The following is a 14,275-nucleotide window of genomic DNA, read 5'->3' on the forward strand; positions in this document are numbered from 1 at the left end:
CCAGAGTTTGATCCTCGGCGAGTGTATCGTCGAGTGGGGAAAAACGGTTAGAGATGTGAACGGGTTGACGGTGTACACGGGGCTTCTGTTTAGGGCTACGCTTCCTCCTCACAGTCACCCAGTCAGCCTGCCTTCCCGACTGCACGGGGTCTGCCAGGGGGGAACTAACGGCGGCTAAGCTACCTTGGTCCGCACCGACTACAGGGGCCTGGCTAGCTGTAGAATTTTCCACGGTGCGGAGCCGAGCCTCCAATTCGCCCAGCCTGGCCTCCAAAGCTACGAATAAGCTGCACTTATTACATGTACCGTTACTGCTAAAAGAGGCCGAGGAATAACTAAACATTTCACACCCAGAGCAGAAAAGTACGGGAGAGACAGGAGAAGCCGCCATGCTAAAACGGCTAAGAGCTAGTAGCTACGCTAAGCTAGCGGATTCCCAAACAGGGAATCCGACACTAGACAGGCTGTGGAGCAGCACAGGTAACGCACGACAACAGTGCTAAAATAAAATAAAAATCCACTAGACAGGCTGTGGAGCAGCACAGGTAACGCACAACAACAGTGCTAAAAAATAAAATAAAATAAAAATAAAAATCCACTGGACAGGCTGTGGAGCAGCACAGGCAACGCACGACAACAGTGCTAAAACAAAATAAAAATCCACTAGACAGGCTGTGGAGCAGCACAGGTAACGCACGACAACAGTGCTAAAATAAAATAAAAATCCACTAGACAGGCTGTGGAGCAGCACAGGTAACGCACAACAACAGTGCTAAAAAATAAAATAAAATAAAAATAAAAATCCACTGGACAGGCTGTGGAGCAGCACAGGTAATGCACAACAACAGTGCTAAAAAATAAAATAAAATAAAAATAAAAATCCACTGGACAGGCTGTGGAGCAGCACAGGCAACGCACGACAACAGTGCTAAAACAAAATAAAAATCCACTAGACAGGCTGTGGAGCAGCACAGGTAACGCACGACAACAGTGCTAAAACAAAATAGAAATCCACTAGACAGGCTGTGGAGCAGCACAGGTAACGCACAACAACAGTGCTAAAACAAAATAAAAATCCACTAGACAGGCTGTGGAGCAGCACAGGTAACGCACGACAACAGTGCTAAAACAAAATAAAAATCCACTAGACAGGCTGTGGAGCAGCACAGGTAACGCACAACAACAGTGCTAAAACAAAATAAAAATCCACTAGACAGGCTGTGGAGCAGCACAGGTAACGCACGACAACAGTGCTAAAACAAAATAAAAATCCACTAGACAGGCTGTGGAGCAGCACAGGTAACGCACGACAACAGTGCTAAAACAAAATAAAAATCCACTAGACAGGCTGTGGAGCAGCACAGGTAACGCACGACAACAGTGCTAAAACAAAATAAAAATCCACTAGACAGGCTGTGGAGCAGCACAGGTAACGCACGACAACAGTGCTAAAACAAAATAAAAATCCACTAGACAGGCTGTGGAGCAGCACAGGTAACGCACGACAACAGTGCTAAAACAAAATAAAAATCCACTAGACAGGCTGTGGAGCAGCACAGGTAACGCACGACAACAGTGCTAAAACAAAATAAAAATCCACTAGACAGGCTGTGGAGCAGCACAGGTAACGCACGACAACAGTGCTAAAACAAAATAGAAATCCACTAGACAGGCTGTGGAGCAGCACAGGTAACGCACAACAACAGTGCTAAAACAAAATAAAAATCCACTAGACAGGCTGTGGAGCAGCACAGGTAATGCACAACAACAGTGCTAAAACAAAATAAAAATCCACTGGACAGGCTGTGGAGCAGCACAGGTAACGCACAACAACAGTGCTAAAAAATAAAATAAAATAAAAATAAAAATCCACTGGACAGGCTGTGGAGCAGCACAGGCAACGCATGACAACAGCGCTAAATAAAAATCCACTGGACAGGCTGTGGAGCAGCACAGGTAACGCACGACAACAGCGCCCAAAAAAATAAAATAAAAATCAAAATCCACTGGACAGGCTGTGGAGCAGCACAGGTAACACACGACAACAGTGGTAAAAAATAAAATAAAAATCCACTGAACAGGCTGTGGAGCAGCACAGGTAACACATGACAACAGTGCTTAAAAAAAAAAAAAATAAAAATCCACTGGACAGGCTGTGGAGCAGCACAGGTAACACACGACAACAGTGGTAAAAAATAAAATAAAAATCCACTGAACAGGCTGTGGAGCAGCACAGGTAACACATGACAACAGTGCTTAAAAAAAAAATAAATAAAAATCCACTGGACAGGCTGTGGAGCAGCACAGGTAACGCACGACAACAGCGCCAAAAAAAAAAAAAAAAAAAATCCACTGAACAGGCTGTGGAGCAGCACGACAACAGTGCTAAAAAATAAAATAAAAATAAAAACGAAAGCGTTAGCAAGCTAGTTAGCTTGCCAACGCTGATGAAGGTTAGCTGATAAAAGAGCTCCGTCGCGATGCTTCGACCGTTAGAGGTCTTCTTTAGGCGTTGGAGCACGGTGAAAAAGTAAAAAAAAGTAAAAAAGTCTTGAAAAAGACTGTTAATTCAAAGAACTCAAACAGCTCAGTTCAAACAGCTAACAGATACAGCAGAACACCGCTGTGCTCCGGAACCAGAAAAAAGTCATTATAATGTCATGTAATTCATAATGACTGAAAATTCACTGATAAAAAGGCAAGGGCTCCTCTTTGAAGAACTTTGAATTACAGTTTTGTTTTGCTGTGAATCCCAGTGTTGGCCCATGGGGGATGTCTCCAAGCTTATGTTAAGATCTCCAGATGACTTAGGAATTTCTCAGCTGAGAGGGAAAACACAGTCTTTGTCTGCAGTTCAAAACTTGTTTTCGTTGAGACAGCATTAATGTATTTATTTAATTATTGTGAATCGAGGCCATGCACTACACTTGTTTCTGTCTGTGGCTCCTGGTTCACATGGTGACATGTGTATCATGTTTTTCTTGGTAGGTCCTGGTTCAGGTTGTGATGTCACATGTTTCTTGTTTTTGTCTGTGGCTCCTGGTTCATGTGGTGAGGTCACGTGTATCTTGTTTCAGGTGAAGCAGCAGCAGCTGGAGCTGGATGACAAAGTTCAGCTGACCAATCAGCTGCGAGAACAGACTGGCCTGTTGGAGCGGCGCTATTCCTTGATGTTGCTGGAAAAAGAAGAACTGCATGGGATCCTGGAACAAACCGACCGCTCTCGTAAGGTGGTGGAACACGAGTTCCTTGAGGTCTCAGAAAGAGCCAACATTCTCAACACTCAGGTATGGACGACACAAAGTTTCTTGAGGTCTTCAGTGATTGATTAGATTTTCCGTGATTGATTAGATCTGCAGTTATTGATTCAATCCTCAGTGACTGATTAAATCTTTAGTGATTGATTAAATACTCATTGATTGATTAAAGCTTCAGTGATTGATTAGTTCCTCAGTGATTGATTTAATGCTGAGTGATTGATTGGATCTTAAGGGATTGATTAGAATATCAGTGCTTGATTAGTTCCTCTGTGACTGATTAGATCTTTAGGTATTGATTAAATCCTCAGTGATTGAGGCTCCAGCCCCCCCGCGACCCTTAATTGGACTAAGTGGTTGAAGATGAGTGAGTGAGAGTGAGTGTAGTTGTTTAATAATTGATTAGCTCTTTAGTGATTGATTAGGCCTTCATTGATTGATTAAATCCTCAGTGATTGATTAGTTGCTCAATAATCGATTAGATCTTTAGTGATTGATTAAATCCCTGGTGATTAATTACATCCTCAGTGATTGAAAAGATCTTTAGTGATTGATTAGATCCTCAGAGATTCATTAGATCTTCAGTGCTTGATTAGATCCTCTGTGATTGGTTAGATCTTTAGTTATTGATTAAATCCTCAGTGATTGATTAGATTTTTAGTGATTGATTAGTTGTTCAATATTTGAATTAAGTGATTGATTATGACTGATTTCATGATTAATGATTATTTAATGACTCATTGTTGATTGTCCTTAATGGCTGAATGAACTCCTGGTGGACAAACTGACTCATTTTTCAGCTTGGGACTCCGGCGAGGGCGGTCGCATCTCCTCCTTTCTCCTCTATCCTCTGCTCCAACCTTCAAAGTCCCTACTTCACCAGGCTGTAAATTCTTCAGACTATATTGGATTAATCATGGAATTGATCAGCTGGTCTCTGAACGCTATTGACACCATTTTTTCTACAAGAAAATCAGGGCTGGGGGACCCTGCATGCCCGGATGGAACTTACCCTGCGGGCTATGTTCTCGACGCCTGGGAGGCTTGGTGGGTCGCATGCTTTGTGCCTTTCTCTGTGGAGGACGTCGAGGATTTATTCATATTTGGATTCATAGTAGGAGGGCTGGTACTTATTGGCTTATATGCTGCCCTGACCTACCGGAAGATTGGCAAGACAGCTGCCGCCAAAACCATGACCCCTCGCTTGTCCGTCATGATTAATGAGTTGGGCAAGGCGATGCATTCTCAGACTGCGTTAACCCTTGAACTCAGACGCAATTTGGATAACATCTTGGAGCAAATGCGTGCCTTGCAGGAGAAGTTGAAGATTTCAGAGGCTGGGGAATTTTCATAATTGGGATTTGGTTTGTTCATATGAAGTTGGAAAAGTGTTTTTCACTGCTCAACCACAAACACGGCAGGCTTATCAGCCTCTCAAGGATAAAATGCCCATTGTTTTTCCTCCAGAAGAATTTCTACGGCCTTGGGAAGATTGGCTGCCTCCTTATCTCTCTTACTCCAGTACACAAGGACAGACAGACTCACATATGGACAAAGACTGAAGCATGCTCCACTTTCCCTCCTACCTCCCCTCCTGCCCCCCATCACACACCCCATCCTAGCCACCGCTCATGCCACCTGTTCCCCCCAAGCTAGCAGCGGTGCGACTCCTGTTGCAGCGGCTACCACACACTCACATCGCCTCAATTTGGAAAACGGACTGTTTCATGTTTAGTGCACATAAACAATGTCAAATGTATATGTGTTGTCTTAATTCTGATGTGGGCCATTATTACGGTAAACAAGTAATAATTGTGGATTAATTGCTGTTTGTCTGTGGAAATGTGAGTGTGGACATAATCTCATTGTTGTTGCACTTGTAATGACAATAAATCTCATCCATCTATCATGACTAGTGGACTGTTACATTAATTAATCAGCAGCCTTTTGCTGACACATCAGCTGACTCATCAGGATTTGTTTGATTGGTTTATTACATTATCAATGAACTGGCTGTATGATCAGCATCTTACGTGCATGTTAAGAGAACTGAGAACAGGTTCCAGAGGACCCTGGAAGTCCTTCAGGATCTAATCAATAACTGGAAAAGTTTGAACTTGAACGATTTTGATGCAATAAACAAAGTGTGGATGAAGTTCACATCCAGACCATAACTCAGTCCATGAGAAGACTGAATTGACAATCAATCAATCACTGTATTGATGATTTATATGCTTCTTGCTCTGCAGAATGCTGGCCTGCTGAACCAGAAGAGGAAACTGGAGTCAGACGTGTCTGTCCTGACAGGAGAGGTTGATGAAGTGATGCACGAGAACTTCAGTGCAGAGGAGAAAGCCAAGAAGGCCATCAGTGATGTCAGTCCCCGCTCATGACCTCTGACCTTGTTCAAAACCCATGACCCAAACCCTGAGATGGTTCAGCTGTTGATATAATGCTGCTTCATTATGTAAAACAGTCAGTGTTAAATGAACTCTTACATAGTTGTAGAGTACATTTCCACACTGTCAGCTCAGTTTACACTGTTCAAAAGATAACACGATGCCAGTTTGGAGTGTAAAATTCCAGCAGTAAAATTTTTAACACTATGTAGAGTAGATAGACACAGGTTTCAGTTAGTGGCTTATTGGTTAGCACTGTTGCCTCACAGCAAGAACGTCATGGGATCGATTCCCACCTGTGGCCTTTCTGTGTGAAGTTTGCATGTTCTCCCTGTGTTTGTGTGAGTTCCCTCTGGGTGCTCTGACTTCCTCCCACATCCAAAGACATGCAGGTTAGGTGGACTGTGTTGTGGAATTTTTCCCATGATGTCAGCCATGAATACAACCCCTGGCAAAAATTATGGAATCACCGGCCTCGGAGGATGTTCATTCAGTTGTTTAATTATGTCGAAAAAAAGCAGATCACAGACATGACACAAAACTAAAGTCATTTCAAATGGCAACTTTCTGGCTTTAAGAAACACTATAAGAAATCAGGAAAAAAAATTGTGGCAGTCAGTAACGGTTACATTTTTTAGACCAAGCAGAGGGAAAAAAAATATGGAATCACTCAATTCTGAGGAAAAAATTATGGAATCATGAAAAACAAAAGAACGCTCCAACACATCACTAGTATTTTGTTGCACCACCTCTGGCTTTTATAACAGCTTGCAGTCTCTGAGGCATGGACTTAATGAGTGACAAACAGTACTCTTCATCAATCTGGCTCCAACTTTCTCTGATTGTTGTTGCCAGATCAGCTTTGCAGGTTGGAGCCTTGTCATGGACCATTTTCTTCAACTTCCACCAAAGATTTTCAATTGGATTAAGATCCGGACTATTTGCAGGCCATGACATTAACCCTATGTGTCTTTTGCAAGGAATGTTTTCACAGTTCTTGCTCTATGGCAAGATGCATTATCATCTTGAAAAATGATTTCATCATCCCCAAACATCCTTTCAATTGATGGGATAAGAAAAGTGTCCAAAATATCAACATAAACTTGTGCATTTATTGATGATGTAATGACAGCCATCTCCCCAGTGCCTTTACCTGACATGCAGCCCCATATCATCAATGACTGTGGACATTTACATGTTCTCTTCAGGCAGTCATCTTTATAAGTCTCATTGGAACGGCACCAAACAAAAGTTCCAGCATCATCACCTTGCCCAATGCAGATTCGAGATGCATCACTGAATATGACTTTCATCCAGTCATCCACAGTCCATGATTGCTTTTCCTTAGCCCATTGTAACCTTGTTTTTTTCTGTTTAGGTGTTAATGATGGCTTTCGTTTAGCTTTTCTGTATGTAAATCCCATTTCCTTTAGGCGGTTTCTTACAGTTCGGTCACAGACGTTGACTCCAGTTTCCTCCCATTCGTTCCTCATTTGTTTTGTTATGCATTTTTGATTTTTGAGACATATTGCTTTAATTTTTCTGTCTTGACGCTTGATGTCTTCCTTGGTCTACCAGTATGTTTGCCTTTAACAACCTTCCCATGTTGTTTGTATTTGGTCCAGAGTTTAGACACAGCTGACTGTGAACAACCAACCATCTTTTGCAACATTGCGTGATGATTTACCCTCTTTTAAGAGTTTGATAATCCTCTCCTTTGTTTCAATTGACATCTCTCGTGTTGGAGCCATGATTCATGTCAGTCCACTTGGTGCAACAGCTCTCCAAGGTGTGATCACTCCTTTTTAGATGCAGACTAATGAGCAGATCTGATTTGATGCAGGTGTTAGTTTTGGGGATGAAAATTTACAGGAAAGATTCCATAATTTATTCCTCAGAATTGAGTGAGTCCATATTTTTTTCCCTCTGCTTGGTCTAAAAAAGTAACCGTTACTGACTGCCACAATTTTTTTCTTGATTTCTTATAGTGTTTCTTAAAGCCAGAAAGTTGCCATTTGAAATTACTTTAGTTTTGTGTCATGTCTGTGATCTGCTTTTTTTCTACAAAATTAAACAACTGAATGAACATCCTCCGAGGCCGGTGATTCCATAATTTTTGCCAGGGGTTGTATGAGACAGGCAAAGCAACAAGCACCAGGCATCAGTTCATATGATGCAGAGAGAGATTGAATTACAGTTGAAGCAGAAAACAGATGCACCTGAAGAAACCCCAATGATTACCGCATGCAATGTACCCCCAAGTCTTCTGGTGTCCACACTCAGAGAGCCAGGTAAACATAATTCATACCAGGAACATGGTCTTTGACTAGTCCGGGCCATGATCGGATGTTTAGTCATGGCCTTGGAGAAACAATGTGTTCTATCAACAAAGACAAACAAGCCAAGGATGACCCTGGCCAGTTACGCTACTCCTCCATAGACTGGAAACTCTAAATTGTCCATAGGGGTAAATGTGTTTGTCTTTACGTGTCTCTGTGACAGACTGGCATCCCGTGTAGGGTGAACCCCACCCTCATGCCCTAAGACTGCTAGCTGTGACCTTTATTTGGAGTGAGCGGATGAAGATGAGTGAGTGAGTGAGGCTTCAGGTTGGCTTTTAACCCACAACCTTCTGGTTATGAGGCAACAGGCCTGTCATAACTAAAAATGCCACAACATATCCATTTGACCTCACAACGTACTTCAGGTCAGAGTTAATTCTAAACTTTCATCGAGTTGTTGCAGAATCAGCACCAAATGTGAAAACACCACTTTAGGAATTAAACTAATCTCTGCGAACTCTAGTTTTCACTCTGTACAGACTAACCATTGTTGTCTTCACAAGGCGGTGCTGATGGCAGAGGAGCTGAAGAAAGAGCAGGACAGCAGCAACATGTTGGAGAGAATGAAGAAGAACATGGAGACAACAGTCAAAGGTACAAAATCAAACTTTGTTCAGTAAATTATTTATGCATTGAGCAGCTGTGATGTAGCACCAAGTCTCTATGATGTAACACTGTATCTTTGTGACATAACGCTGTGGGTTTGTAATGTAACACTGTGTCTTTGTAATGTAACGCCATGTGTTTGTGAAATAACACTGTGTGTCTGCAATGTATCACTTTGTGTTTGTAATGTAACACTGCATCTTTATGGTGTAATACTGTGTCTTTGTGAAATAACACTGCATGTCTGTAATGTAACACTGTGTTTGTAGTGTAACACTTTGTGACGTAACACTGTGTGTCTGTAATGTAACACTTTATGTTTGTGTGACATAACACTGTGTGTTTGTAATGTAAAGCGGTGTGTTTGTAACATAACACTGTGCATTTGAAATGTAACTATGTGTTTGGAACGTGACACTGTATCTTTGTGTTGTAATGCTGTGTCTTTGTGACATAACACTGTTTGTAATGTAACACTGTGTGTAATGTAACGCTGTGTCTTTGTGGTGTAATGCTGTGTCATTGTAATATAACACTGTGTTTGGAATGTAAAACTGTGTGTTTGTAATATAAATGTTGGGAAAGTGTAATGACACGGACCCACAACAGGGGGCGTAAATGAACGGACAATAGATGAGCCAAAAATACAACACTTTACTGTTGTGAAATGTGCACAACGAAAATACAGACAAACATAGAATTTGGATCACAATCAAAATATATAAGGTGACGTGGGGGTAGGCTCGAGGATAGGAGACGTCCGTCCCGAGTAGAACCGGATCCCACACGATTTCCACTGCCACCGAACCCGAAGGATACTGGAGCCGCCAAGTCCTGAGTCCCCAGGTGGTCACCGTCTCCGACTGTCGGATCTGGTACTGCTGGCAGGAAGCAGAAGACAGAAGTAATGAGTGTGTGGAAAACACATCCAGTAAACAGTCAGCAAGTTCTTCTTGTATTAGTCGGGTGGGAAAGACACCTCCACCTCAAAAACCCAGTTTATGCAGAGTCTGTATTCCTACGAAGTTCGGAGTGAGGAGTGAAGTGCGTCACTCCTCCACCATCCGCGAACCCAGCCTCCAGCTGAAAGTAGCGAGCATGACACCTGCAAACAGTTCAACAAACACGAAAACAAGTAACGTGCGTGAGCACAACGGCTGAGAATTTACCGTGAAGGTAGATGACATCTCGGCGACGAGCTGGAGATGTCGTCCGGCTTTTGTGTGTGTGGCTGATGACCAGGTGATTGGTGACAGCTGTCATAGTTGATGAGTGACAGCTGTCACCCTGGCTGTTCCTGTGAGGTGGCAGCGCCCTCTCGTGCCTGAAGCCCGCACTTCAGGCAGGGCGCCCTTTGGTAGTGGGCCAGCAGTACCTCCTCTTCAGCAGCCCACACAACAGGACCCCCCCCTCAACGGGCGCCTCCTGGCGCCCGACCAGGCTTGTTGGGATGGCGATGGTAGAAATCGGCCAGGAGGGCCGGATCCAGGATGAAGCTCCTCTTCACCCAGGAGCGTTCTTCGGGTCCATAACCTTCCCAGTCCACCAAGTACTGGAAACCCCGGCCCTTCCGGTGGATGTCCAGGGGCCGACGCACAGTCCAAGCCGGCTCACCGTCGATGATCCGGGCAGGAGGCGGCGCCGGTCCGGGAGCACAGAGGGGTGAGGTGTGATATGGTTTCACTCTGGAGACATGAAAAACCAGGTGGATCCGCAGTGAAGCTGGGAGCTGGAGCTTCTCTGCGGCAGGACTGATGACTTTGAGGATCCGAAATGGTCCAATGTACCTGTCTTTGAGTTTTGGGGAGTCCTCTTGGAGAGGAACATCCTTTGTGGAAAGCCATACCTCCTGCCCGGGCTGGTATGCAGGGGCCGGGGAACGCCGGCGATCTGCATGGGCTTTGGCCCTCGTCCAGGCTTTCAACAAGGCAGAACGGGCGGTGCGCCACACCCGATGGCACCTCCACGGGTGGGCCTGGACCGAGGGTACACCGGCCTCTCCCTCCACCACAGGAAACAATGGGGGCTGGTACCCCAGACACACCTCAAACGAGGAGAGGCCGGTGGCAGAGGACACCTGGCTGTTATGCGCGTACTCGATCCCGGCCAGATGTTCACACCAGGCCGTCGGGTGCGCGGACGTCACACAGCGCAGGGCTTGCTCCAGTTCCTGGTTGGCCCGTTCTGCCTGTCCGTTGGTCTGCGGGTGATACTCGGACGAGAGGCTCATGGTGGCCCCCAGTTCTGGGCAGAAACTCCTCCAGACTTGAGAGGAGAACTGGGGACCTCGATCCGAGATGATGTCCACGGGTATCCCATGCAGACGGACGACGTGGTGGACCAGGAGGTCTGCTGTCTCCTGGGCCATAGGGAGCTTCGGGAGGGCCACGAAGTGGGCCGCCTTGGAGAATCGGTCCACTATCGTGAGGATGGTAGTCATGTCCCGGGACAGGCCGATGTGGGACCAGGGGTGATGGGGCACAGGTAAAGGCTGGAGGAGTGCCTGTGCCCGTTGATGGTCAGCTTTTCCCCTGGCGCAGGTGGTGCAGGCCTGGACATAGTCCCGGATGTCGGCTTCCATGGATGCCCACCAGAAGCGCTGCCGGACCACTGCCACAGTCCTTCGCACCCCTGGATGGCAGGAGAGTTTGGAACCGTGACAGAAGTCCAGGACGGCAGCTCTGGCCTCTGGTGGGACGTAGAGGCGGTTCTTCGGTCCGTTCCCTGGGTCTGGGTTCCATGCCAGGGCCTCCCGGACGGTCTTCTCCACGTCCCAGGTGAGGGTGGCCACAATAGTGGACTCGGGCAGGATGGATTCCAGCGGATCCGACAGCTCAGTTTTGACTTCGACTTCGTGAACCCGGGACAGGGCATCCGATCTTTGGTTCTTGGTCCCGGGGTGGTAGGTGATCCGGAAGTCAAAACGCCTGAAGAACAATGACCAGCGGGCTTGCCTGGGGTTCAGCCGCTTGGCGGTCCTGATATACTCCAGGTTCCGGTGGTCCGTGAAAACCGTAAATGGCACCGCGGCTCCCTCTAACAGATGTCTCCACTCCTCAAGAGCCTCTTTCACCGCAAGGAGTTCCCGATTGCCCACGTCATAGTTCCGCTCAGCTGGGGTCAACCTGTGTGAAAAATAGGCACAAGGGTGGAGTATCTCATCGGACTCCCCGCTCTGGGACAGCACGGCTCCTATCCCTGAGTCCGAGGCATCCACTTCAACCACAAACTGGCAGCTAGGATCGGGCTGCTCCAGAACTGGTGCAGTCGCAAACCGGCATTTCAACTCCCTAAACGCGGCCTCGCACCGATCCGACCTGGTAAATGGTACTTTGGAGGAGGTTAGAGCTGTCAGGGGGCTAACTACCTGACTGTAGCCCTTAATGAACCTCCTGTAGAAATTCGCAAAGCTGAGGAACTGTTGCAGCTTCCTGCGGCTTGTCGGTTGGGGCAGTCTCTCACCGCTGCAACCTTGGCCGGGTCAGAGGCGATGGAGTTGGAGGAGATTATGAACCCCAGGAAGGACAAAGAAGTGCAGTGGAACTCGCACTTCTCGCCCTTTACAAACAGCCGGTTCTGCAGGACCTGACGTACATGCTGGACATGGGTCTCAGGATCTGGGGAAAAGATAAGAATATCGTCTAGGTATACGCAGACGAATTGGTGCAGGAAGTCCCGCAAGACGTCATTTACCAAAGCCTGAAACGTCGCGGGGGCGTTGGTGAGGCCGAACGGCATGACCAGGTACTCAAAGTGACCTAATGGGGTGTTAAATGCCGTCTTCCACTCGTCTCCCTTCCGGATCTGAACCAGGTGGTACGCATTCCTAAGATCCAACTTTGAGAAGATTTTGGCTCCATGCAGGGGCATGAACACCGAATCTAACAGGGGCAACGGGTATCGATTGCGAACCTTAATCTCGTTCAGCCCTCTGTAATCAATGCATGGACGGAGTCCGCCGTCTTTCTTGCCCACAAAAAAGAAACCAGCACCCATCGGGGAGGTGGAATTCCGGATTAGCCTGGCAGCTAATGAATCCCGGATGTAGGTCTCCATTGATTCGCGCTCTGGGCGTGAGAGATTGTACAGCCTGCTGGACGGGTACTCAACGCCCGGGATCAAATCAATGACGCAATCATACAGACGGTGCGGGGGAAGAGTGAGTGCCAGATCTTTGCTGACGTAAAGATCATGGTACTCGGCTGGCACCGCCACCAGATTGGGGGGGACTTTAACCTCCTCGTTAGCGGTCAAACTGGGCGGAACCGAGGATCCTAGACATTCCCGGTGACAGGTTTTGCTCCACTGAGCCACAACCCCAGACGGCCAATCAGTCCGGGGATTGTGTTTAATCATCCATGGGAAGCCCAAAATCACGCGGGAGGTAGAAGGAGTCACAAAAAACTCAATCTCCTCCCGATGATTCCCAGAAACCACCAGAGTCACAGGTAGTGTCTTGTGTGTGATTAAAGGGAGAAGGGTGCCATCTAGTGCCCGCCCGGCTGTCCAACAGATGGTTGACGCCCCTCGGGATCCATGACGATGGCCGAGATATCCTGTTGGGAAAGTGTAATGACACGGACCCACAACAGGGGGTGTAAATGAACGGACAATAGATGAGCCAGAAATACAACACTTTACTGTTGTGAAATGTGCACAACGAGAATACAGACAAACATAGAATTTGGATCACAATCAAAATATTCAAGGTGACGTGTGGGTAGGCTTGAGGATAGGAGACGTCCATCCCGAGTAGAACCGGATCCCACACGATTTCCACTGCCACCGAACCCGAAGGATACTGGAGCCGCCAAGTCCTGAGTCCCCAGGTGGTCACGGTCTCCGACTGTCGGATCTGGTACTGCTGGCAGGAAGCAGAAGACAGAAGTAATGAGTGTGTGGAAAACACACCCAGTAAACAGCAAGTTCTTCTTGTATTAGTCGGGTGGGAAAGACACCTCCACCTCAAAAACCCAGTTTATGCAGAGTCTGTATTCCTACTTATTGAAGTTCGGAGTTCGGAGTGAAGTGCGTCACTCCTCCACCATCCGCGAACCCAGCCTCCAGCTGAAAGTAGCGAGCAAGACACCTGCAAACAGTTCAACAAACACGAAAACAAGTAACGTGCATCAGCACAACAACGGCTGAGAATTTACCGTGGAGGTAGATGATATCTCGGCGACGAGGTGGAGATGTTGTCCGGCTTTTGTGTGTGATGACCAGGTGATTGGTGACAGCTGTCATAGTTGATGAGGCAGCAGCGCCCTCTCGTGCCTGAAACCCGTACTTCAGGCAGGGCGCCCTTTGGTAGTGGGCCAGCAGTACCAATAAAGCTGTGTGTTTGTAATATAACACTGTAAATTTGTAATGTAACACTGTGTTTGGAATGTGACACTGTATCTTTGTGTTGTAATGCTGTGTTTTTGTGACATAACAATGTGTCTTTGTAATGTAACACTGTGTCTTTGTGACATAAGACTGTGTGTTAGTAATGCAACAACATATCTTTGTGAAGTAACACTATGTGTCTGTAATGTAACACTTTGTGTTTGTAATGTAACATTGCATCTTTGTGGTGTAATTCTGTCTTTGTCACATAACACTGTGTTTGTAATATAGCACTGTGTTTATAATGTCAAACTGTATCTTTGTAATGTAATGCTGTGTCTTT

At 46.3% G+C, this 14,275-nt stretch overlaps 1 protein-coding gene across 1 annotated transcript in view; it reads left to right on the forward strand.

Annotated features, from left to right (window-relative positions):
• Positions 1–14,275, forward strand: part of LOC117511945 (myosin-7B-like) — a 239,631-nt gene that overhangs the window by 193,448 nt on the left and 31,908 nt on the right. The window contains exons 37-39 of the mRNA XM_034171880.1: positions 3,078–3,287; positions 5,507–5,632; positions 8,502–8,592. Coding sequence (XP_034027771.1) covers positions 3,078–3,287; positions 5,507–5,632; positions 8,502–8,592 — 427 coding nt within the window. The remainder of the gene's footprint in view (positions 1–3,077; positions 3,288–5,506; positions 5,633–8,501; positions 8,593–14,275) is intronic.

This window comes from Thalassophryne amazonica, chromosome 6 (assembly GCF_902500255.1).
Source record: "Thalassophryne amazonica chromosome 6, fThaAma1.1, whole genome shotgun sequence".
Taxonomy (NCBI): domain Eukaryota; kingdom Metazoa; phylum Chordata; class Actinopteri; order Batrachoidiformes; family Batrachoididae; genus Thalassophryne; species Thalassophryne amazonica.